General features: G+C 50.3%; 5 protein-coding genes across 5 annotated transcripts; 3 read left to right on the top strand and 2 right to left on the bottom strand.

The window, feature by feature from the left end:
- Nucleotides 1-487: 487 nt before the first annotated feature.
- Nucleotides 488-2,141, top strand: ASPACDRAFT_74867 (DNA-directed RNA polymerase II core subunit RPB11). Its single transcript, XM_020204327.1, has 4 exons — nucleotides 488-788; nucleotides 1,360-1,418; nucleotides 1,480-1,589; nucleotides 1,653-2,141. Exons 1-4 carry the CDS (start codon nucleotides 772-774, stop codon nucleotides 1,851-1,853), a joined length of 387 nt encoding a protein of 128 aa, XP_020061708.1. The 5' UTR covers nucleotides 488-771; the 3' UTR covers nucleotides 1,854-2,141.
- Nucleotides 2,142-2,924: 783 nt separating this feature from the next.
- On the top strand, nucleotides 2,925-7,657 carry pan1 (actin cytoskeleton-regulatory complex protein PAN1; the record flags this gene model as incomplete). Its single annotated transcript, XM_020195299.2, has 5 exons — nucleotides 2,925-3,552; nucleotides 3,617-3,680; nucleotides 3,732-5,792; nucleotides 5,886-6,428; nucleotides 6,490-7,657. 5 exons carry the CDS (start codon nucleotides 2,925-2,927, stop codon nucleotides 7,655-7,657), a joined length of 4,464 nt encoding a protein of 1,487 aa, XP_020061707.1.
- Nucleotides 7,658-7,865: 208 nt separating this feature from the next.
- On the bottom strand, nucleotides 7,866-11,124 carry ASPACDRAFT_74865 (sodium/calcium exchanger protein). Its single transcript, XM_020204326.1, has 2 exons — nucleotides 10,754-11,124; nucleotides 7,866-10,676 (listed from the first exon to the last, which is right to left on the bottom strand). Exons 1-2 carry the CDS (start codon nucleotides 10,940-10,942, stop codon nucleotides 8,001-8,003), a joined length of 2,865 nt encoding a protein of 954 aa, XP_020061706.1. The 5' UTR covers nucleotides 10,943-11,124; the 3' UTR covers nucleotides 7,866-8,000.
- Nucleotides 11,125-13,354: 2,230 nt separating this feature from the next.
- On the top strand, nucleotides 13,355-16,773 carry ASPACDRAFT_110879 (condensin subunit BRN1). Its single transcript, XM_020195506.1, has 3 exons — nucleotides 13,355-13,658; nucleotides 13,712-14,297; nucleotides 14,364-16,773. The coding sequence occupies exons 1-3, from the start codon at nucleotides 13,582-13,584 to the stop codon at nucleotides 16,362-16,364; spliced, it is 2,664 nt and encodes an 887-aa protein (XP_020061705.1). The 5' UTR covers nucleotides 13,355-13,581; the 3' UTR covers nucleotides 16,365-16,773.
- Nucleotides 16,774-16,845: 72 nt separating this feature from the next.
- Nucleotides 16,846-19,168, bottom strand: ASPACDRAFT_74861 (uncharacterized protein). The gene is made up of 3 exons (XM_020204325.1): nucleotides 18,337-19,168; nucleotides 17,806-18,273; nucleotides 16,846-17,751 (listed from the first exon to the last, which is right to left on the bottom strand). The coding sequence occupies exons 1-3, from the start codon at nucleotides 18,820-18,822 to the stop codon at nucleotides 17,221-17,223; spliced, it is 1,485 nt and encodes a 494-aa protein (XP_020061704.1). The 5' UTR covers nucleotides 18,823-19,168; the 3' UTR covers nucleotides 16,846-17,220.
- Nucleotides 19,169-21,186: the final 2,018 nt, after the last annotated feature.

The following is a 21,186-nucleotide window of genomic DNA, read 5'->3' as shown; positions in this document are numbered from 1 at the left end:
AAAAAAACATCGACGTCCTCCTGGAGTGTAGTTCTATAATGAGTTCCGATGAGATCAACGACCATTCGGTGTGAGACGAGTGTCTTGTCCACGCAAGTATAATCTGTAAAACATGGGGTGACCCTCCCTGAGCTACCCGGAAAACGTCATGGGATATAATTCCCTACCATTGTAGCTCGAGCTGGGAGCAGATCTTTAACATTTAAAAAAAGGCAGACGCCATCCATCCGGTCTGGCCATCCTGGAGCCTGTTTATAAGCGCGATCATAATAGCTATTTATCTTGTGCAGGAAAAAATGTGCAAAAACCTTCAGGTACTATTTAGTCAATGGTGGTTGGTCGCAAAAGGGGGGACTGATAGCCGAGTAACTGCTGATCACGTGCTTGCATTCCGAGATTCTTCAGACGGTACCAAAGCATTATCCGAAATTGCTTGCATCTACAACAATCTCACTGTTCATTACAGAGCCCTTGTTCAGCTCAAGCAGCGGAAAGTTGCATTCCTCATTTTGATCAAGTGAATCCTCTGTATCACTTCTCTATTATAACTTACCTACGGTACAACCGCTTAGGTTTCATTATCCTTCCTCGCCCTTCCTAAGGTACAAAGAAGATACAGCGGAAGCGGGTTGGCTTCAGCTTCAGCTCTCTGCTTACTCTATAGTTCTTTACTTGAGTCTGATACTGCTGACTGCTGTGTTGGGATCGCGGCTATTTTCGGTTCTCTTGAATTGCCCTCCTTCGTCTGGATATCTGAACTCCAAATACAAGATGAACGCCCCAGATCGGTAAGAATTACTTTTAGTTAGAAGCATGGCTCTTTCTTCTGTTCATATCAGTATTCATCGTTTGAAATTAAAGACCTGTACATGGGTGCAGCTGTACGAGCTCTCTGCGCTCCGAGCTTTTGTCATTCATTGATTGACCTCAACGTTGGAGTTTTTGCATGGCAATGGCTCTTGTTCATTTCATCCTTTCCCCATAAATTCCCACGTCACACTGGTTGGTGTTTGCTGCTACTGTTTCCCCATTTTGTCTCATTCTTTTGTACATCACCCTTACGTCAATCACCTTTCACCGAGCCCTTGCTGCCTGCTCCGAGTCATTGTCACGTTAGACGGCTGCGGCCATGAGTCCGAGCAAGGAATATCTTCTGCCGCCGGAGACAGCCTATGCTCGTTGGAGACACGGCAACGGCGGGCCTCGAGTAGGCTGTCAGTCTACGATCAATGTGTCCCATGACCAGCAGCAAAGGTCGGCTCCGTCAGATCGACAGTGTTGTGCCCTTGTGTTCATTCGATCCGTTGGCTCTACGCAAGTGATGGTTAAGGTCCATCTACTGACCTATTCCTCAACCAGCTACGAGTCATTTGTGCTCGCCAGTGGCGAAAGCAAAGTCGAGATGGAGATAGACACTCGTGCGTCACTTATCCTTTTCGGCCTTGCCTGGTGAATGTTACAAACTCTGATTTCGACCAGGCATCCCCTCTTCCGCTATTTTCACCTTCAATAAAGAGGATCACACTCTAGGGAACTTGATCCGTTCTCGCCTGCTACAAAGCTCTCACGTCCTCTTCGCTGCGTATAAGGTATGCCCTTTCGCGTTCACTGATAGCTACTAGCCAGGATGGATTTTGACAAGAAGTACAAAGGTGCCTCATCCGCTTGTCCCGCAGTTTCTGCTACGCGTACAGACAGATGGCGAGATTACTCCCAAAGAAGCTGTTATTACCGCCTGCCATGAGCTTGTGCGCGACCTGGGTACTCTCTCCCGAGAATTCACTAAAGAGTATGAGCTCCGTAAGATGGTGGGGGCCACTCAACAGCAGAACGGTGGTCAGGATGGACTATAGTCACTATCCGCTGCTGTCCGCAGAATAAACTTGCTACGCGATTCCTGACGTGCTGAATCTTTAAACTTACGCAGCCGGATATGTTTCTGTTATCATCATACCCTTTGTTGTCAATATCCCGCTGTTTTCAACTTGGCTCTGTTTGCATGGACAGATCGAAACGCGCATGCATCTATTTATCTGCCATCATGACTAAGTGCTTTTATCGCTTGTTTTACTTCGCTTGTTTCACATGTGATTAATCTATAACTTGCTCAATGCGTTGCCTTAAGCGTTCCAGGGTGACACTTTTTTTCTAACGGCAGGGTCAGAAGGTATACACGTAACTCACCTACATCTTCAATTCACTAATCTTCTAGGTGGCTGAGCGTTGGCTCAGCCTATCCAGGCACTTGGGAGTAGCGACTATGTACTAGTACATAGAGTTAACAGTAGTTGATCAACTTTCTTAAGCTTGAGTAGATACTTGTAACTTAATAGCAGTCGCTTAACTTGCAAGTAGTAATAGGTCAAACAATATTGTTAGCTAAAGAAGCCAGGTAAGTTAGCAAGCCACCTTGTAGACTCTATAACTCCAGATCTATTGAAAGCTATTGGGCCAACAAGCAACAAGCAACTAGATATAACCATGATTTTCAAACTGATTGTGATACAAGTAATAATACATACACTTTGTACAATACATAGGTGGTTTGTGGGTAGGCCTCTGGGCTGGCTTGGTTATTATCTGACTGACAAACACGCTAAGTTAGTTAACCACGTAGTTACTGTACTGTAGTACAGAGTAATTACTGAGTAACTTACCGTCCCTGATTATGTAAGTTGTCAACCGCCGTCAGCGTCACCGACCGATGCACGCACCGGCAGCTCCCCTTCCCAGTTCCCCCCACCCCCAAATACTCCCGCCTCCCCCGAAACCCCCGAAACTGTTGCCTGTCCTGTTCGCGCGGCCGGCTCTTCTTCTGTTGTTTTACCTTTGTTTTTTTCCCTATTCTGCGCTCTCCATCGTCTCCTTATTTTGAGCTTGTTTCTCTCTCCACTACTTCAGTAAATGCAACCGTGCATTTGCCAATGTATTCTTCGTCGAGCTCTTTCCTGGGCGCCAACAGCGCTCGTCCCGGCCAACCCCCTTTCGTGCAGCCGCAGCCGCAGCAGCAGCAACAGCAACAGACCCCCTACTCGCCATTTCCTCCCAGCCAACCACAGCAACAACAACAACAACAACAACTACCACTACCACTACCACATCAAACTGGCTTCGTTCCGCAGTCAACCGGCTATGCGCCTCCTCAGCTGGTCGGGCTAGGGGGCTCTCAGCTACAGCCTCAGTCTACAGGATTCCCCACCGGGCAGCTGCAGCCTCAACTTACTGGTTACCCTGGAGCATTATCACAATCGCTTCAGAGTGGCTATCAAGTTTCAGCTCAGCAACCACAATACACGGGGCTTTCCCCCCAGCCGCAGACTGCGCAGTTTCAAGTCCCATCGAATACAGGTCTTACTGTTCGACCCGCTCCTAGGACATCGACGGAAATGGCAGACTCATTCCAGGGCAGTACTGGGATGGCGCCGCCGCCGCCGCCCAAGTCAGCCGGGAATAAGATTCCCAATATCAGACTGTCATTCATCACGGCGCAAGATCAGGCCAAATTTGAACAGCTTTTCAAATCTGCCGTAGGGAGTAATCACACAATGAGTGGTAAGTCATGCGAATCGACCTTAGGAGAGCCTTAGCTCGCACGGTTACTGATACTTTCTCACAGGAGAGAAAGCCAAGGAGCTTCTACTACGGTCGAATCTTTCGGGAAGTGATCTATCCAAGATTTGGTGAGTTGCCAAGCTCCGTCCCCAGTATCAGGATGTTGCTAATGATTACAGGGTTCTATCTGATTCTACCAAGTCAGGGCAGCTGTTTTTTCCCGAATTCGCTTTGGCAATGTACCTATGCAACCTCAGGATCACAGGCAGGGATCTCCCGGAGGCCCTTCCGGAGACAATCAAGAACGAGGTATCTAGCATGGTTGACATAATCTCTTTCCAAGTTCCGGATACACAACCGGAGCCCGTCGCGAGGACAAATGCCCCGAACTTTGATGGTCCAATGATGGAAAATCAAACTATTCCTTCAGCTCCGAAGCAGCCTCAGCCTCAGCAACCTACTAACGCCCAGCTTTTGACCCAGCTCGCGGCGCAGCACACGGGCTTCCAGCAAACGAGCGGCTTCCAGCAAAGTCAGTCATCCTTTTCAGGCCATGGCTCTCTTCCTTCCCAAATCACAGGTCTACCTGGGCAATCTCGGCAGCAAGATTTGCAGCCCCAGCCAACAGGGTTCATGCCTATCCCTCAGCCCACGGGTTATAGCGGGCCTCGCCATCCTATTCCACCGATGCCTACCGGTCCCGGGTACAGCCTTAGTCCTTCACAAACCGGAGCCGCCCTTGGGTTAGCTGCGCAGCCTACCGGTGTTCCCGGACAATGGGGCTTCGTCAATGCCCCGTCGTCGGGGTTGCCTAATATCGAAGCTCTCAAGCAGCAACTCATGCCGCAACCGGGACGCGAAGGAGGCTTTTCCGCTGCCGGCCTTTCGGGCAACGCTCGCATTCCCTGGGCTATCACAAAAGAGGAGAAAAAGATTTATGATGATCTCTTCCGAGCATGGGACGGATTTCGCAAAGGCTTCATTGGCGGTGACACCGCGATCGAGATAATGGGCCAAAGCGGCTTAGACAGGAAAGACCTAGAGCGCATTTGGACGCTGGCAGACCCTCACAATAGAGGCCGTCTCAACATGGACGAGTTTGCTGTTGCGATGCATCTGATCTATAGGAAGCTCAACGGGTATCCAGTGCCCAGCCGCCTACCACCGGAGCTTGTTCCCCCCTCAACGAGGAATTTGAATGATTCTATCGGCACAATCAAGTCTATGCTTTCACAGGATGCGGAAACACGGAAAGCTTCAGGCGCGTTTCTACAGCCGCAGAAGACCGGTGTTAGCTATCTAAAAGAGCATTCATTCCGTGGTGGTTCAACTTCTCCGGGAGCCGGCCGCAAAGATGCCACTTTGTTTAAGAACAACGATGAGGCGGCTGCCGGTTATCGCTCCAGCGCTCGTCGTCGTGTAGGTAACAATGGTCGGACACCGTCCCCTGCTACTTCACAGGCACCTGAAGAGGAACTCTCTGTCGAACAACTGAAGAAGAAGATGCGTGAGGCGCAGATAATGCTCGATGCGGTGGATTTCCAGGACGAGAATCAGGCCGAAGAGGATGATGCTTTAGATCGAAGAGACCGGAGAGAGGCGGAAAGCCTGATGGATCGCATTCGACGTGTGCAAGATGACATTGACACCCACCCAGATGCTTTCTTGCGCAACCTTGATTCTGGCGCAGAGCGGCGATCGCTACGCCGTCAGCTACAGGCTTATGAGGACCAAGTTCCGCAAATTGCATCGGAGGTGAGGCGCATCGAACGAGAGATTGCAGAAGCTAGATTAGAGCTATTTCGCCTCAAGGATGCCAAGGACCATCCTAACAGTGCCTCTAACATCGTTGGCACAGGGCCCGGGGGCTCTGTGACTGAGGCTGATCTCATAAAGGCACGGGCGCGTGCCAGAATGCAGGCCCGCGCTGCCGAACTCGCTGGAAGGCCCCTCCCGCCTTCCCAGGATGATGATGGAGCTGCTGCTCGTCGCGTCGAAGCTGAAGCTGCCAAAGTGAAGGCTGAGCGAGAGAAAAATGAGACGATGACTCGCGATGTGGAAGTTAGCGTGAAGGAATTCGCACATAGTCTTGAAGACAGCCTCAAAGACGGTGGCGAGAGTTCCACACGTGAGCACGAAAGAAGACGTTGGGAAGATGCCTTGGGTGTGGAAGATGTTATTCGGGACTTTATTTACGATTTGAAACGCGGTAGCCGCACCGCCCATATTCGTAAGGACGAGTAAGAAGTCCCTCCTATATCCCCCATGAACACCATATCAACCGCAGCCAGAGAGCCCTGGGAACGACCTCGTTAACTGACCTTCGCATCTAGACAATCTGGGCCAGCCACTGCCAAAGACCAGCGCCAACATGATGACGGTAGATTGTCCCCGAACGTACCTGCCGTGCGGTCCTCCCCCGTGTCCACAGGCTCTATGGGATCGTTGCCTGGCTCTACACATGAGGACCGGGTGGCAGCTGCCAGGGAGCGTGCACAAAAGCGCATTGCTGAGCGAATGGCAGCTGCCGGCCTGAAGCCTCAAAATGGCGCCATTGAAACTCTTGCTCAGCGTCAGGAGCGAGAGAAGAGGGAACGCGAAGAACGGTTAAGGCGAGCCGAAGAGGAAGATGCCAGGCGGGAACAAGAGAGACAGCGACGTCTGGCCGAAGAGCAACGAGGACCTGTGATGCACTCCAAACCAGCTGGCAAGAAGCCTCCCCCAGCACCACCTTCGAGAAGGGTTCGCACCGACAGTGCGGACCAGGTTGATGCGAAGAAAGCTGCAAATGCAGTCGCGGAAACAGAACAATCTAATCGTGAACAAGCCATCAGAGTGGAGCAGCGTGCACTAGAGGAAGAGACCATGCGCTTGGAGTATGCCCCTTTTGCAACCCGATTTCTATAACCATTTTACTAACATGCACACCTACTTTAGGTCCGAGGCCGAACTGCGTGAAGAAGAGCTGATGAAGGAGAAAGAGGCACAGGAAGCGCGCCTTGCTGCACTTCAGGAGCAGGTCAGGCAAGGCAAGATAAAGAAGCAGGAAGAGAAACGAAGAAAGGAAGACGCAATTCGCGCGGCGAAGGAGCAGGAAGTAAGGCTTGCAGCTCAGCGTGCTGAGCTTGAAATGGCACGAGAAAGAGAGCGGCAGCTTCAATTGGAGTTGGAAGGCCTTGAGCAGGAAAGTTCTTCAGATGAGGAAGGCCCCGAAGAGATCGTTCCTCGGGATGCCACACCGACTCAAAGTCAAGTCTTTCCCGCGGCATTAACCACTGCGCTTCCAGCCTCGAACACAATCTCAGCGCCGCCGGTAGATCCTGTCGTCAGTCCCGGCCAGTCCTCCGCGGGTAATCTCAGCCCCGAGGCTGAATCCAAGAATCCCTACTTCAAGAAAATTGGTCAGGGTCCAGAAAACCCTGCTGCTTCTCTGCCGGTTTCTCACCCCACAACAAGCGTTCCTTCAAAAGCCGATTCCCAGTCGACGAACCCTTTCCATCGATTGGCGCAACAACAAGAGAGCACCAAACCGACTTTCACTGCTCCCGGACCTTTGGAACGCAAGTCGCGTGTTCGTCCTGAAGCAGACGATGACTGGTCTGCAGCAGGGTCAGACTTCGATTCCTCTGATGACGACGATGACGAACGCCCTGGAGGTGGCAGTGCGAAGCAGCTCGCCAGTATCTTATTCGGTACTATGGCTCCTCCGCGGCCTTTGAGCGCCATGGATGACAAGCCTTCGTCGAAATCGTCCATTTCTATACAAGATAATCCGGTAGTCCCACAAGTGCCATCTGGTGAGAAAGAAGATACGGTTTCTGGAACTGAGGGAACGCCCTCGCCACCTCCACCCCCCCCTCCTCCAGTGCCTGTTTTAAGCGTCGAGCCTGCTGCTCCGCCGCCGCCGCCGCCGCCTCCTGCACCCGGCATGGCACCTCCTGCTCCACCTCCGGGTATACCTCCGCCACCTGCTCCCCCATCGGCACCAGCAGGCGCAATGGACCGAGGGGCTTTGCTAGCCTCCATCCAAGCAGGTAAAGGGCTTAGGAAAGTGCAGACCAATGACCGAAGCATCAGTTCTACCGCAGGTCGTGTTTTAGACTAAAAACGCGATCTACTTAACCTCGAAATGTTTGTTTTTAGAGCTCTACCACTTTGGATGTCGAGAATGTAGTTGACAAGATGCGCGTGAACCTCACCTCGAATTGACTTTACTGTTTCTCATGACTACGTAAAAAGAGCACGCGGGTTAACCCCTACAATAATCAAAAACAAAATGTAACAAAGCATTGATGTAACTTAATACCCCCTTTCAATATGTATCTTGATCTATATATAGTGTATAAATGACAGAGCAAAGCAACAGGCACCTTCCCAAGAGCCACTTGAGGAATGTGATATTCCTGCGAAAGATCTTTTAGGATAGCTCCCAAGTCCCTTGCAAACTTTTAACTTATAATTTCAGCAACAACATTGCCTAGTGTACTGATACCCCATAAGACTACAAGGCCCCAGCCAATCTTCCGGTCCATCCTCCAGCCGTTCAACGGAACTACAATCAATAGCCCGAGCAGAGTAATCAATAAGGTAGCGCCACTGATGACAAGAACTTTCGAGACCTCAATTTCGTAAGAGCCTCCGTGCGCTTCGACTGTTCCTGGCCTCGCATTCACAGTCATGTATAGACCCCCCAAGCCGATTCCTAGAAGAATATTTAGCATGGGCCCTCCAAAGCAGGCACTTAGTGCCATGACAGGATAGCCCAGACGCGCAACAGTGATATCTGCAACAAGATCACCTAGTGAGTTGCCCACGGCGAAGACTGTGAGTCCTAGAAGAGAATCACTGATGTTCAAGATAACACCTAAGGTCTTGAGGAGGTTAACCACTTCTGTGGCTATTGTCGCAATCCAGAAGATAGCGACGACAAACCCTAAGAGTGCTAGGAAAGGTCGCCACTTTTTTGGAGGCTGCGAAGCCGAGCGGTGCCGCGTGCTGATTATAAGGGCCGTACTACATACCAGCGAAAATAGTAGTGAGACCAAGAACGGTAATAGTAGACTGCGAAGCTTCAACTCGGGATCCGTGGCTGTCCATGTAATCAGAGCCACAAAGAAAGGACCCGTGAAAAGCTGGACCCAGACCAGCCAAGAGCACCACTCTTTCGTGACCGTTGTACACGAACCCGTGCTTTCTTCGATGACAGGAATTTCAGAATCAAGGCGTGACCGCGGTGGTGCACACTGGGACTTCCGGCTTGAATGAATGGCATCTTCGGCTCTGGGTTCTTGATCAAGGGCATGTAGAAGTGGGCTGTCTTCCGGTAAAGCTATCAGGGACGCAGGGTCGTTGACAGTATCTGCAGGTGTTATGACGACGGAAAACCCGCCAGCATCAGGGCTTGACTGTGCTGCCTCAATGACAGGGAGTGTGATTGTTAACAGAAACACACTAGGAGCTGCAATGACGCCTAAAAGTCGCTCCCAGATAGATTTGGATTTCCATCCAACCATTGTAGGGAAAAGTATTGCCACGATTGACTGCAACTTAGACCAAGACGTAGCCCAAGATGTTGCCGACGTTTTGATTTGGTTGTCCCCATTGATCCCAACACCGTCCTGAAAATAGAGTGGTTCAGTGGGACTTGTAGCAGGCGGCAAGCGAATGCTCGGTGCCCTCGAAGACACTGCATTCATACCATCCAGAAGAGGTGGAAAAGGGCTAATTGGGCTATCTAGATGGGCATCTGCAGATAGAGCCGTACCCCTAGGGGATATGGCCAGCGGAGAACTGGGGTGTGAGTTTGATGACTGATATGTGGGTAAGTGGAACGTTTCCGGAGGAGCAAGGAGGTTTGGACTCTGGCTTAGACAATTGGGCTGATGTATGCCGCTCATTGCTTGACTGTTGACCGAGGGTTGGCTGACAGTCAGCAGGGGTTGTCTGGAGTTAGACTCTAATATGCTTGTGTCCAATTTTAGGTCCACTGCAGCGTTGGCAGATACGGCTCGAGTTCTAGTTGGAACACGTGCTTGATTAGATTGCAAGCGATCGCTGGTCAAGGGTCGAATAGCGTGCGGATGAGATGCAACCGAGACGTTGTCCGAACGCACATATGGCGTGGCCATTTCCTCGTTGTCTGAATATTGGTCCAGGTTGACGGGTGGGGCATCTGAGTGAAGGTTCCTCGATTTCTGGAGAGAAGTAAGAATGGACTGGAATTCCAGTGCACCCACGAGGCTTGGCCGGATGGGATTTAAAGTATTGCGTCGCCGGGCAACTGGGCGAAAGACACGCATGTTATCTCGTATTTCAGCCAGGTAACGGTTGCGGGTTTCATCGTCTTCCTCTCCTTCTTGCCAAATCCCAGCATCAGACCTTTCCAGCGTGTTGAAATCTTCGCCGCGAAGGAGACTCGTAGACTCAGAGGCTATCCCAGGATCATCGTCCTCGAACTCTTCGATGTCGAGCTCTTGATTTTCAGGTATATGGAAGTGCGACCGTGCCGCCAAGTTCCGCTCGTAGGCTCGGCGCCGTCGTAGGATATACCAGTGCCATGTCACAACAAGCACCACATAAAAACAGTATAGAGCTACCATTGTGGCTGACTCCCAGACATGCAGGCGTCCGTCAGCAAGTAGGAACATACTAAAACTCACAGCCACAACAAAGTATCCTACGTCTCGAACAAAACTCCTCCGCGCAACCTTGAATGGGCGGACCAGCGCCATCGAGCCAGCAACCACTGATGTTATAAAACTTGCTGCGCCGAGAAGTTCCCCGATAGCCAGACTACCACTGTTTGATCGCATGGCAGCAAACGTGGAGAACACGTCGGGGCTTCCGTTGCCAAAGGCGAGGAAGGTGACGCCTGTGAGGCTTTCACTCAAACCGAGAACACTGGCCAGTGTGCTCAGATCGATGCAGAGGAAATCACTAGCAGCGATCCCAATAGTACTGAACAATAGGGACAGCCATGATATGATGACTATGAGCGCCAAAGGCTTCGCATTCGCTAAGGTGCAGTAATAGAGCTCAAGGTAGGATATGAGTCCATCTTGATCATCAGGGCAGTTTGTCCTGATAAAAGAGCACTGGTCCTGGGCTTGACGGACTAAGCGACACTGCATAGAGCGTAAAGGAGGTCAGAGCCCCGTACTGCATCCAGACTATTACCCGAGACATGAGAAGAGATACATACCTCCAGTGTGTTGTCTCGCTGGCGAAGCCGCCATAGGTCGGGAACGGCAGGTTCATGCGTGAGCCGTCGCAAAGTCCAACTGGAGAGACCAAGAAACGTCAGAAGTATGATGGACCAGAAAAATGGCCGAACAGAGAAGCGCCTTTGCCGAGAGATTCGGTTGTGGCGAGCGATCAGTCTTGATAGCATTTTTAGAGATATCGCGGCATCCTGGGCGATTTAGGCCGTCACGATCCACACACCCGGATAAGCACGTGGCTGGTGCTCACTCTGTTTCGCACCATCCAACTGCGGCAAAGAGTAAGCGACGAACAAAGTGCTGAAGGTCTGAAAGATGGAGACAGAGGATGTTGGTGTCGCGCAGTTGAACGGGCCGAAGACTGAATGAAGGAGGTAGAAAGAGAAGGGGGAAGAGCAGGTGGAGGACGGATAGTTTAGACAGACAGACCGATAGACAGACGACCATCGAGGAAAGACCAGCAAGCGGCCGGAGTGGTAAGTAAATTAAGTAAGGTTGACTACGTATAGGGAGCACCAGCCACTGATGTCACGGCAGGAGGCGGTGCAGATATGATTTTAAGTATGTTTATTACAGTACAGTACAGTATGTGTACCTACCTTACCACTTAGTTATAGCCTAACTAGTCATAGCTAACGTAATCGGTAAGCCACCCGCCATGGTAAGCCACCCGCCACCCGCGCCCACCAAAACAGCCTTCCATGAAAAGATGAAGCTGATATACACTATATATCAACGAAATAACGTGTTTATTTGGTGTTTTGACGTGTAGGACACCTTGTTCTTATATGCCCAATTGTTCCACACTCGCTGCAGCGAGATGGTGCCCGGCGGCGAGGTTGTTCCTCGCCGGCAGCTGATTCTTCAAGCTGACTTCCACCAACTTGATCAGCTTCACAAATTCTTTTAAACGCGTTTTTGGCCTCGTCAACGGTGAGGCCATTTAGACCAGCCATCTGGCGATAAGATCTCTTGTTCTTGGTGTTTTGCCTCTCTAATCCGGTTCGTAATTCCTCATTTTCCTGCTCAAGCAGAGCAGCCCGGTTGAAGGCGATTTCGCATCCTTTCATAACATAGGATAACGCTGCTTTCAGCTGCGAGGATGGGCTGATTGTACATTCACGAAGAAGCCTTTTAATTATAGTTTCATGCCTTCGTAGTTGCTTCGTATTCTTGGGCGTTTTTGGCACTGTTGATGTGGTGGTGATACTGCCGGTTGGAGTAGACTCACGGAGCTGTATAACCAGCTTACCGAGAACCTCATCCGGCTGGAATAGAACCAATCCTGAAGCCTTAAAGGCGTTGCATATAGTTGATTCTTTGAAGGCAAGAGAGCGTGCTTCTGGGTACGTATCCAAGAAATCAACCTTATCAATATGGTGGATGCCCTGGCGGATCAACCGTTCTACCAAGCTTCCGTACGCTCGTTTCAACGGTGCAAAGCAAGCAACGTCAAGCGGTTGACAAAGATGTGAAGAATGTGGAGGCATGCAGATAGGAATAACACCGTTTTGACTACATATATTGTCAAATTCCGGAGTCAAATGGGAGTCGTGTCCGTCAAGAATCAAGAGGCTATATCGCCCAATCCGCCGGTCTTTAGTAGAAGGAACAAAGTGTTCACGAAGCCAATGTAAACCGATATCATTAGAAGTCCAACCATTTGGCGATAAATTAATACGCCAATCAGAGGGAAGAAGGCCTTGATACCATGCCTCTATATGAACTTTTCCCTTGAATTAAATACGGTGGCAACACCACGCCGGCCGCATTGATACACTCAATTGAAGTCACCCATTCTCGATTTTCTGGCTGTATAAGAAACGGCTTGCCCACGCAGTCAGACCGTGTAACTACACGGGCTGTAGCCACTATTCCCATAGCGAAGCCGGTTTCATCAAAGTTCCATATATCTTAATCAAGAATGCCGTATTCCTTCTTTGCGGCTTCAACACGGTCAAACCACTCGGTTAAAAGCTTCGGATCTTCGCATTTCGCACGTTGGATATGATATCTCCGAGAGAATTGATTCTTTAAGACCGGGGTACGTTTAACAAAGTTGTATACCCATTTTTCGCCTACGGAAGTAGTGGAATTCGAGTCACGTTTTTGAAGGAGGATTGTTGCCATATTCCGCACGTATGACGGTCGAGGATGAAGCCCTCGCTTTACAAGCGAGAGAATCCAATTCTTTAAAACCTCCTCTTCAAGATAAGTCAATTTCATAGAGTTAGCACGTTTATTTGACTTTGCTTTGACTCCTTGCAGGCGTCCTCGTAGGGTTGAACGCGGAATCTCAAATACACGTGCTGCTTCCGCTATAAGAAGAATTTCGCCCTTTTGAATAGTCTCGATAGCAAGGCAGATTCGGCCCTCTTGATCCACCAAAGATTTTGACGATTGAGGCATTTTTGGTGGAGTTGTTGGTGGTTGAATTGCTTCATGTTGAAGAAACGCGAGACTGACGCGCGCGGGTGGCGGGTGGCTTACCATGGCGGGTGGCTTACCGATTACGTTAACCACACTTAAGCTGACTCAGCAAGCGGGGAGATTGCGGTAATGGTTACTGTGGCGGGGCGGATGTTTTGTTGACTGTTTGTTTCGTCCCAGATGGGGGGCTGACTGGGTCAAAACGATAATCACCACACACCACCACACACCGTTTCCTACGGCCTCATGGTACCTGATGCCGACTATTTGGCTCGTCTGATTCTCATCTCGGAACTGGCTCCCGTAGGGCTCTATACTCATTCGATTTCCGCCGCTCCACTACATCCCCTCCCCCACCAACAAAGACACCCTCTGCACAATGCCGCGCGTGGCTAATTCCAAGCACCGTCGCTCCAATGGTGGCGCATCTACCCCTCTCAAGAACTCTCCCATGAGGTTTGCACGGCTCCGTAGCTATCTTGGTGGGAAGTACTGACGGACAGTCTTAGGATACCACTCAACGACGACATGGGAGAGAAAGCAGCGCGCATGGAGGCGCGCCAAGCTAGACATGACCGCCATATGGACCAAATCAAGGCTGCTGTAAAGACACCTATGCCGCCTCGACGATATACTGGATACGATCAGAGTGCTAGCATGAGCCCCGCCACCCCTCGAGGCTCGGGGTATCGAGGGCGAGAAAGTGATGTGGGTGGACGCAGGGCAGTGACACCAATGAAGCGCGTACCAATCTTGGCCAACTTTGAAGAATGGATGAAAATGGCCACCGACAACAAGATCAATGCTAACAACTCCTGGAATTTCGCATTGATTGACTACTTCCATGATATGTCATTACTCAAGGAGGGCGACGGTGTCAACTTTCAGAAGGCTAGTTGCACGCTGGATGGTTGCGTCAAGATCTACACGAGCAGAGTAGATAGCGTGGCGACGGAGACAGGCAAACTACTAAGTGGCTTAGCCGACAGTCGTGACAAGAGAGCTCGCGAAACCGGAGCTGAGGGCGGCGATGGAGATGGGGCAGACGAAGACGAGGACGGAGAAGAAGGTGCCGTTCGAAAATCAAGGAGAAAGGTTTGTTTGCCCTCATAACTCTATTCGCAATTTTCTTAACAGTTGCTAACCCTCGCGAGGGCACAGCGATCACATGAAGCTACACTAGCACCATCCTTCTCCTCGCTCCAATTGAAAAAATTTGAGCTCGAATTCTCCGTTGACCCATTGTTCAAGAAGGCCTCCGCTGATTTTGATGAAGGTGGTGCCAAAGGGCTACTTTTGAATCACCTATCTATTGATGGGCAGGGACGCATAGTGTTTGATAGCAGTGATGATGCGGCCGCGGCAGCTGAAGCAAATTCAAAGGATGCAGACGATCAGGAGGCGGAATCACAGGAACTAGAACTACCATCATCACCGTCTTCGGCCAGAAAAACGGCAGACACCATGTTTGAGGACAGCATGGAGATAGATATGACTCCCTTGGGGGAACGATTTTTTCCAAACTTGGACCTCGTGGACAATCAGGACATCTGCCCGTCATTGAAGAACTTTGATCTCGGCGACCCAAGCGGCTCGTTAGACATTCCTTTTTTGAAGGCATCCGACGACTGGCGGCATGAGAGAGGCCAAGAGGCGGGTCCCGTGAGTGACGCGTCCGGTATCATGCTGGATGATGACAACGCAGTCGGGTTCGACGACGACGATGACGATGCCACGCTGGCTGGCTTCGATCTAGGCGGAGATGCTGGCTTTGGCGAGGGAGGTGAGGTCTGGGCCCGTGAAGCTGCTTTGGAGCCCATGCTGAAAGTGCATCGTGTTGATCGAGAAGGCGAGGATGATGCAGATGGCGAAGATATGGATCGCGATGATGGTGATGTCTATGGTATCTCTTTGACACACCAGCCAGATAACAGGGATCATGAAAATATTCTCAGCTATTTCGACAATGCCCTACAGAAGAACTGGGCAGGGCCGGAGCATTGGAAGATTCGCCGGATCAAGGAGCATGCCGCTGCAAGCAACGCCAACGTTGCGCCGAAGCAACGTAGGGAGAAGGAACCTTTCGAGATTGATTTCTCTACACCGCTTGATACTACTATCGGGGAACTAATCTATATGCCCGCCAGCTCGAATTCCACAATTTCTCTGCCTAAAACACAATGGAAAACAAAGGGTCGTAACCTTCTTCCGGACGACAAGCACTTCAATTCACAACAATTGCTTCGCCTCTTTCTCAAGCCAAAAGCGAGATTGGGATCCAAGAGATTCATGGGTTCAAAGCGATCTGACCACCGGCGACCTGATCAAATCTCGGGCAATGGGGAGATGGACGAGGCATTCTGGGCAAATCACAAACCGGAGGATGTTGCCGCTTCCGATGAGGGTGTTCCAGGTGCATATGACGCCAACTTCTTCGCGGATGATGATGGCCTTGCATTCCCGAACGGTTTCGACGATGACGATGGCGAAAACCTCCCATTCGCTGATGCTAGAGAAATGCTTTCCCCTCCCGCGGATGGAGGTCCAGGTGCATCTGTAGGAGAGTCTGCGGGAACATCAGCCCTCCCCGCACTCCTTAGCATGATGGGGTCAGCCCCTGGCTCCACATTGCCAGTTGGTGCTGGAGGGTTTGGGTCTCAACTAGTAACGCAAGGCGGTCGTCGGGCGCGTCCCGAATATGTCGCTTATGCTCGAGTGGCTAAAAAGGTTGATGTGCGTCGGTTAAAGCAGGAAATGTGGAGGGGCATGGGAGAGCGGCTGATAACAACATCCTCGTTTGATACGACTCGTGAGGCAAATACCATACCCAATGTCACCGAGGAAGCTACGCCTCAACACCCCGAGACCGAGGCGCAGCCGATTTCAACATCTACACCATTGGGTAAAGGCCAAGAGGATGTTTCTGCGGACAGTACGCTTCGATTTACACAAATCATGAACTCACTGAAAATGGTTTACGCCCCGGAGAAGCTACGCGACATTAGCACGTCCTTTGGTTTCATCTGTCTGCTCCATTTGGCTAATGAACAGGGTTTAGTTTTGCAGAATGATGATGGCCCTAGCAGCCTTGGTGCTGGAAGGCTGGAAGAGATCTTCGTTACTAAAGATGCAAACGCCATCCTCGACGAGGGCAATGCATGATGGAGAGTGTGATCGGTAGTGCTACCATATGCACAAGGCCGATCACCTCGATATGAGGTAATGCTGATCATTTCTGTAACATGCTTGGGTCTTGTGGGCATAGGCGCTCTGGATTGGGGATTCTTTTGTTAGGAAATGGGCAGGGGTGACTTTCTTGGCTGGCTCTACCGGTATGCTGTTTTTGCGGTGCAATTTTCAAAGTGAGAATTAGCTTACATCTCACGGCTGTCTTTATTGGCTGCGTTTTATTGTCTTCCTTGTTTCAAATGTCAAATAGTTTAGGCAATGCCGGGATGAACACTTACATATTCCTTCTTCACCTACCATAACATTGACATAAATGATGATAATGCTTGCTTGCCCTTTCAATCAGGCGCCACATACCCCTTACTGAGCCCATCGGCTTGAGGTACTTCCAACATCTGTCTCTAAGGCATTGAATGCAGCAATGCTGCTTCACAGTGATTAGACATTTGCAATTCCAATAACACAGAGCTATAAAGTGAGACACTGTAGGTACATGCGAACGTGGTATCAATTCGAATTACGTATCAATAAAGAAAGAATCAGAAACGATTGAGGTAGATCGGCTCGAAAGGAAGCGGCAGTTGAGACCAACAAGGGAGCTGGAGGGAGAGGTGCACACAGATCTCTCCACAAAATCGACTATCTAGGATATGGAAGTATTGGGAGGTGCTTGGTGAAGAGGGAAGTAAGGGCAGGCTTATGCTCGATCACGACCGGGGCCTCCAGCAAAGCTTCCCAGACCTAGTAGTCAGCAAAATTGGTATTCAAGCCAGATGCGTGTGGGTTTCATTCCATCATTTTTCGTCATGATTATCTCCAACTATCTAACTCACCCCCGGAGAAATCCAGGGCTCATGGGGCTCTTGTATGCCTCGGGGATAGGTACATTCTCGTAGGTACGTTCGCCGGGTGCCGCCGTCATGTGATGACTTGAGGTAGTAGGGATCGGAGCAGGTGCATGGAACTCTTCTTGAGCTGGCTGAGGGGTCGCATGCTGAACCCGGATGGGCGGAGGCTTGAGTTGGAAAGGTGCTTGGGATTTGGTCTCGGTTGGCTGGTAGGCAAACTGAGTAGCATATACCTCTCCATTCTCTGCTGCGGAGTAGGGATCTTGCGTGAGGGTGTCCTGGGGCATGCCTGTTGATACAATAGGCGCCTTAGGCGTATGAGAAAATCTAGGAGTGTTCGGCGCGGACTGTCGGAGCTGGGCCATGTACAAATCTGTTCTAGCGCGATCGCGGCGGTCCATGGACCTGGCCAGCTTTCTTTTGGTCCAGAAACGGTACGCAACGACCACATAGACCAGGAGCACCAGTATTTCCAAGACGATCTCGATCACGGCACAGACCAGTCCCCAATCCTGTCAGTGTGGTTGTGTTAGCCAGACAAAACTGAGAGAAGGAGGTTAGCGTACCTGCAAGCGGCAAAGGAGCGCGTAATCAATCTGGTCTTGAAATAGCTGCTCTCGTTCGTTGTGAACACAAGACCATCCCCAGAGATCTTTGTTGTTCCCACTGGACTTGGAGTGCTGAAATATGGCGGCGGCCACAATCCACATCACCAGATCAAAGACAAAAACGCCAACTGTGATTGACGAATAGTATAGGGCAAACTTCTCCGCACGTTTGTGACCACCTTTCCAGTAGCCCCAGAATACTGCGAGACAGGCAAGCAAAGAGATACACGAAACCCCCAGCAGCAGATATTGCGGCCAAGGATTTGTACCAGTCTCCCATGGCGGGAAGGTATTCCGCTCAGGAATCGACTTGGTCGCATGGAAGACGGTCAGTGTTGTACCCAGTATCGTCAGGACGATCAGACTGCATCCAAAATTGATGAAGCGGAGGAAAACCTTGGCCACGCGAACACGCAGTTTGATGCGCTAAATTATGCCCTCATCAGCATCTAGAGCGACCATGGCAGGCAGTTTTCAACTTTGACTTACAAGATCTCTAGCATTCTCCTTCTCGGTGACCTTTTCTTGCTTTTCCACGTAGAACTCTTCCCGAAAGGTCGGACTCAATGGATTGAGGGTTCGTCCTGGGGTGCCAGGAACTTTGAGTGCGCTCTTTAGACCCGGGGATGGGACGTCGTGATGCGAGGCATGGTGCGCCGGATCACTCGCAGCGACATAGCCAAAACCCACGTCGGACACATTGGGGAGAGTTTGGAAGGCCTCAGGTGGGTCTGCGAATGGCGACTGTTCTAGATCTGCGGCGTGTGCAGGAGAATGAATAGTTTCTGCCTCTGCAAAACGAGTCAAACGACAAGCTTTAAGCGAAGAAGTTGATGATTCAGAAGACTTCCGCTCCTGAAGGGCGACGTTGGGTGGGAACATTGCGCCAATATTACGGCCACTAACGATATCAATCGGGGACACGGCTTCATAAGTTTGAGGCAAACTTTTCTGGCTCTCTCCGGACATAGACATCTGTGAACGGGTTTGCAGTAGGCCGAATGTAGCAAGAGCTCGAAGGTATAAGAGGCCAGCTCTCAACCTTGGGTCGCAAGGACGAATGAATAGGTTTGAAGGTTTGAAACAACTGGGCAAGTCATACAACAAGGAGCATCGGGAATGAAAATATGTTTTGATGGCGAGAGATCAAAACAATTCTTTTCTTCGCAAGGAGGTAGTGCGAATTCCCAATCACCTTCTCTTGTTTGTTCGATATGATATTGAGGTTATGAATGGTCGTGTACAAAATGAGGGCCCTGAAGCTAGGCAAGCAGTCAGACACGAATACAAAAGGAACTATGAGAGATGAGGGGAGAGGTAGGAAAAGCCGGGCCTGGGCGGCATGATCACTTTGAATATCAATCAAGAGGGTCCTAGCAATACCTTCTTCATTTGACGAGAAGAGAGGGGGGGGGGACATCCCAATAGCATTATGGATTAGATGTATGTGAAGAGAGCAATTAAGCGCCGACAAGGTGCAGCAAGGTGCAGCACAATCTAGGGCAAATAGTGATTGGATGAGCAAGGAAGTCAATTTGAACCACTAGAGCAGTCGACCTGGCTTGTCACAGTGGAGACGGGGGACGCGATTCGCCGTGAGCAAAGGCCATGAAGAAGCCCTGGCTGTCACTTCAGATGCACGTTCCATCACCTGGAGAACGAATCAAATTGAGGATCTCCATGGACTGCCAGATGGGCACTGTGTGCCGAGCGCCAACTTTGGAACCTTGAGATGCTGCCAGTGCCAGGTGCCAGTGCCAGGTGCCTGGCAGTGTAAGTTGACTATCTTCCACAATCAGCCAATCAAATGAGCTGTAGAACCGCTGGCCATCTGTAACCCGAGGGATTGAGTACTACTAGTAGGTACTCATCAGTATATACAGTACCGGAGAAGCGGGGGAATTTGTTAAAAGGTATCGTTACTTAGGAGAGGGGGAAGGAGCATCACGTGTTACCTTCTAGTTCTCTGCTATCCATGACTTCGTTATGTGCAGTACTAGTACTGTACGGAGCGGAGTATCTATCTTGTACACATACTAGACTACTCTACTGTATAAGTAAGGTGATAGCTGCAAGTCAATTCTTTTCCATCACATCGTCACCTGAGCCCACTCCCTCTTCTTTCCCCCTCTAGTATACTATGTATGGAAGAACTCCGTACTTGATGTTCTGTTTATACCTGAAGTCCTCCTGCTTTCCAATTTCATTTTCAATTTCTACTTCTCCTTCTCCTCCTTCTCTCTTTCCCGTCTTCATCCAATCACTTTCTTTCTCTGCTAAATTTTCTTGTTCTGTCTTCCAAGAGTGTTTTTTGTCTTTCCCCCCCCCCCCACCACACCCAAACAGAAAATACACATCACGACGAATCACAACAGGGGTGAGAATCAATACTGTCACTCATATACTTTGACAGAGAAGTGCTGCAAGAGCAGTGCTGCAGAGATACCTCTCTTCTTCAGAACACTCCATAGGATATTCACTGAAGGATGTGGTACAGAACACTTGCGCAGGGGTAAGTCGCAGGCCCAGCTCGAGCCTAAATTAGTAAGCGGTCGGAGCGCACAGCCACCCAATAGCCTCCACTGGGAATCTAGAAACCGCTGTCCACTGGCTGGGGGTATCAGCCCAGCGGTCTTCGCAGCCTTTGGCCCCCCAGCCACGATGATTTTTTCCAGTGTCTCAACCAACACAGCCTCGTTCCCATCACTCTGTCTCTGTCAGACTGTTCAGCAACCGTCCACCCCATTCCCCTTAGAGTGAAGGCCTGTCCATCTAGAAGACCGTCTACCTACAGCTGATACACAGATTGTTTGTGCAGTCTAGTATTCATATACTCATACCTTTAGGTATCCCGGTAAAGAACTTACGGTAACTTACATGTATGTTGTGTACTAACTTAAGGCTCGAGGTAGGAGTATTTTTAGATTGCCCAGTAGTGGATTGGTGGTGCTGCCCGTAAGGTTGACTGGATCTGGCCAATAACTCCCGAGCCTCAGTACTGTGACCCAGTAGTACTAGCCACACTCCAGCCTGCTCGTGTTCCCTCCGCTTTCTTTCTTACCAACTCCATACTCTCTCCCTCTCACTCTCCGTTTCCCTCAAATCTCTCGCTCTCTCTCTTTATCTGGCCTATGTCTTATTTTCCTTCTCCTTTCGCTTTCTCGCTTCTTGGCCCTCTGTCTCTTCCTGATTTTTTTGCTTGATTGAAATCTCTTTGAGTGATCACGAGTACGTATACACACTTTCATTCTTGACTGTCAATTTGTTCATGGCAGGGGATCTGGTCTTGTCTTCCCACCGCAGCCACTCTCCACAACAACCACAACAACAGCAATCATT

The sequence above is a fragment of the Aspergillus aculeatus genome, assembly GCF_001890905.1.
Source record: "Aspergillus aculeatus ATCC 16872 unplaced genomic scaffold ASPACscaffold_1, whole genome shotgun sequence".
Classification (NCBI taxonomy): Eukaryota; Fungi; Ascomycota; class Eurotiomycetes; order Eurotiales; family Aspergillaceae; genus Aspergillus; species Aspergillus aculeatus.
The sequence above is the reverse complement of the archived record's forward strand: the minus strand, read 5'-3'. Positions and strand labels throughout refer to the sequence as shown.

Excerpts from the sequence above, each read along its gene's own strand:
- ASPACDRAFT_74865 (XM_020204326.1), bottom strand. The coding sequence starts at position 10,942 with ATGCTATCAAGACTGATCGCTCGCCACAACCGAATCTCTCGGCAAAGG. Across the intron at positions 10,677-10,753 it reads AGCGAGACAACACACTGGAG|TGTCGCTTAGTCCGTCAAGC; the intron begins GTATGTATCTCT and ends CGCTCTATGCAG.
- ASPACDRAFT_110879 (XM_020195506.1), top strand. The coding sequence starts at position 13,582 with ATGCCGCGCGTGGCTAATTCCAAGCACCGTCGCTCCAATGGTGGCGCA. Across the intron at positions 13,659-13,711 it reads CTCAAGAACTCTCCCATGAG|GATACCACTCAACGACGACA; the intron begins GTTTGCACGGCT and ends GGACAGTCTTAG. Across the intron at positions 14,298-14,363 it reads TTCGAAAATCAAGGAGAAAG|CGATCACATGAAGCTACACT; the intron begins GTTTGTTTGCCC and ends GCGAGGGCACAG.
- ASPACDRAFT_74867 (XM_020204327.1), top strand. Across the intron at positions 1,419-1,479 it reads CGAGATGGAGATAGACACTC|GCATCCCCTCTTCCGCTATT; the intron begins GTGCGTCACTTA and ends GATTTCGACCAG. Across the intron at positions 1,590-1,652 it reads TCCTCTTCGCTGCGTATAAG|GTGCCTCATCCGCTTGTCCC; the intron begins GTATGCCCTTTC and ends AGAAGTACAAAG.
- ASPACDRAFT_74861 (XM_020204325.1), bottom strand. The coding sequence starts at position 18,822 with ATGTCTATGTCCGGAGAGAGCCAGAAAAGTTTGCCTCAAACTTATGAA. Across the intron at positions 18,274-18,336 it reads AGGAGAATGCTAGAGATCTT|CGCATCAAACTGCGTGTTCG; the intron begins GTAAGTCAAAGT and ends GGCATAATTTAG. Across the intron at positions 17,752-17,805 it reads CGCTCCTTTGCCGCTTGCAG|GATTGGGGACTGGTCTGTGC; the intron begins GTACGCTAACCT and ends CCACACTGACAG.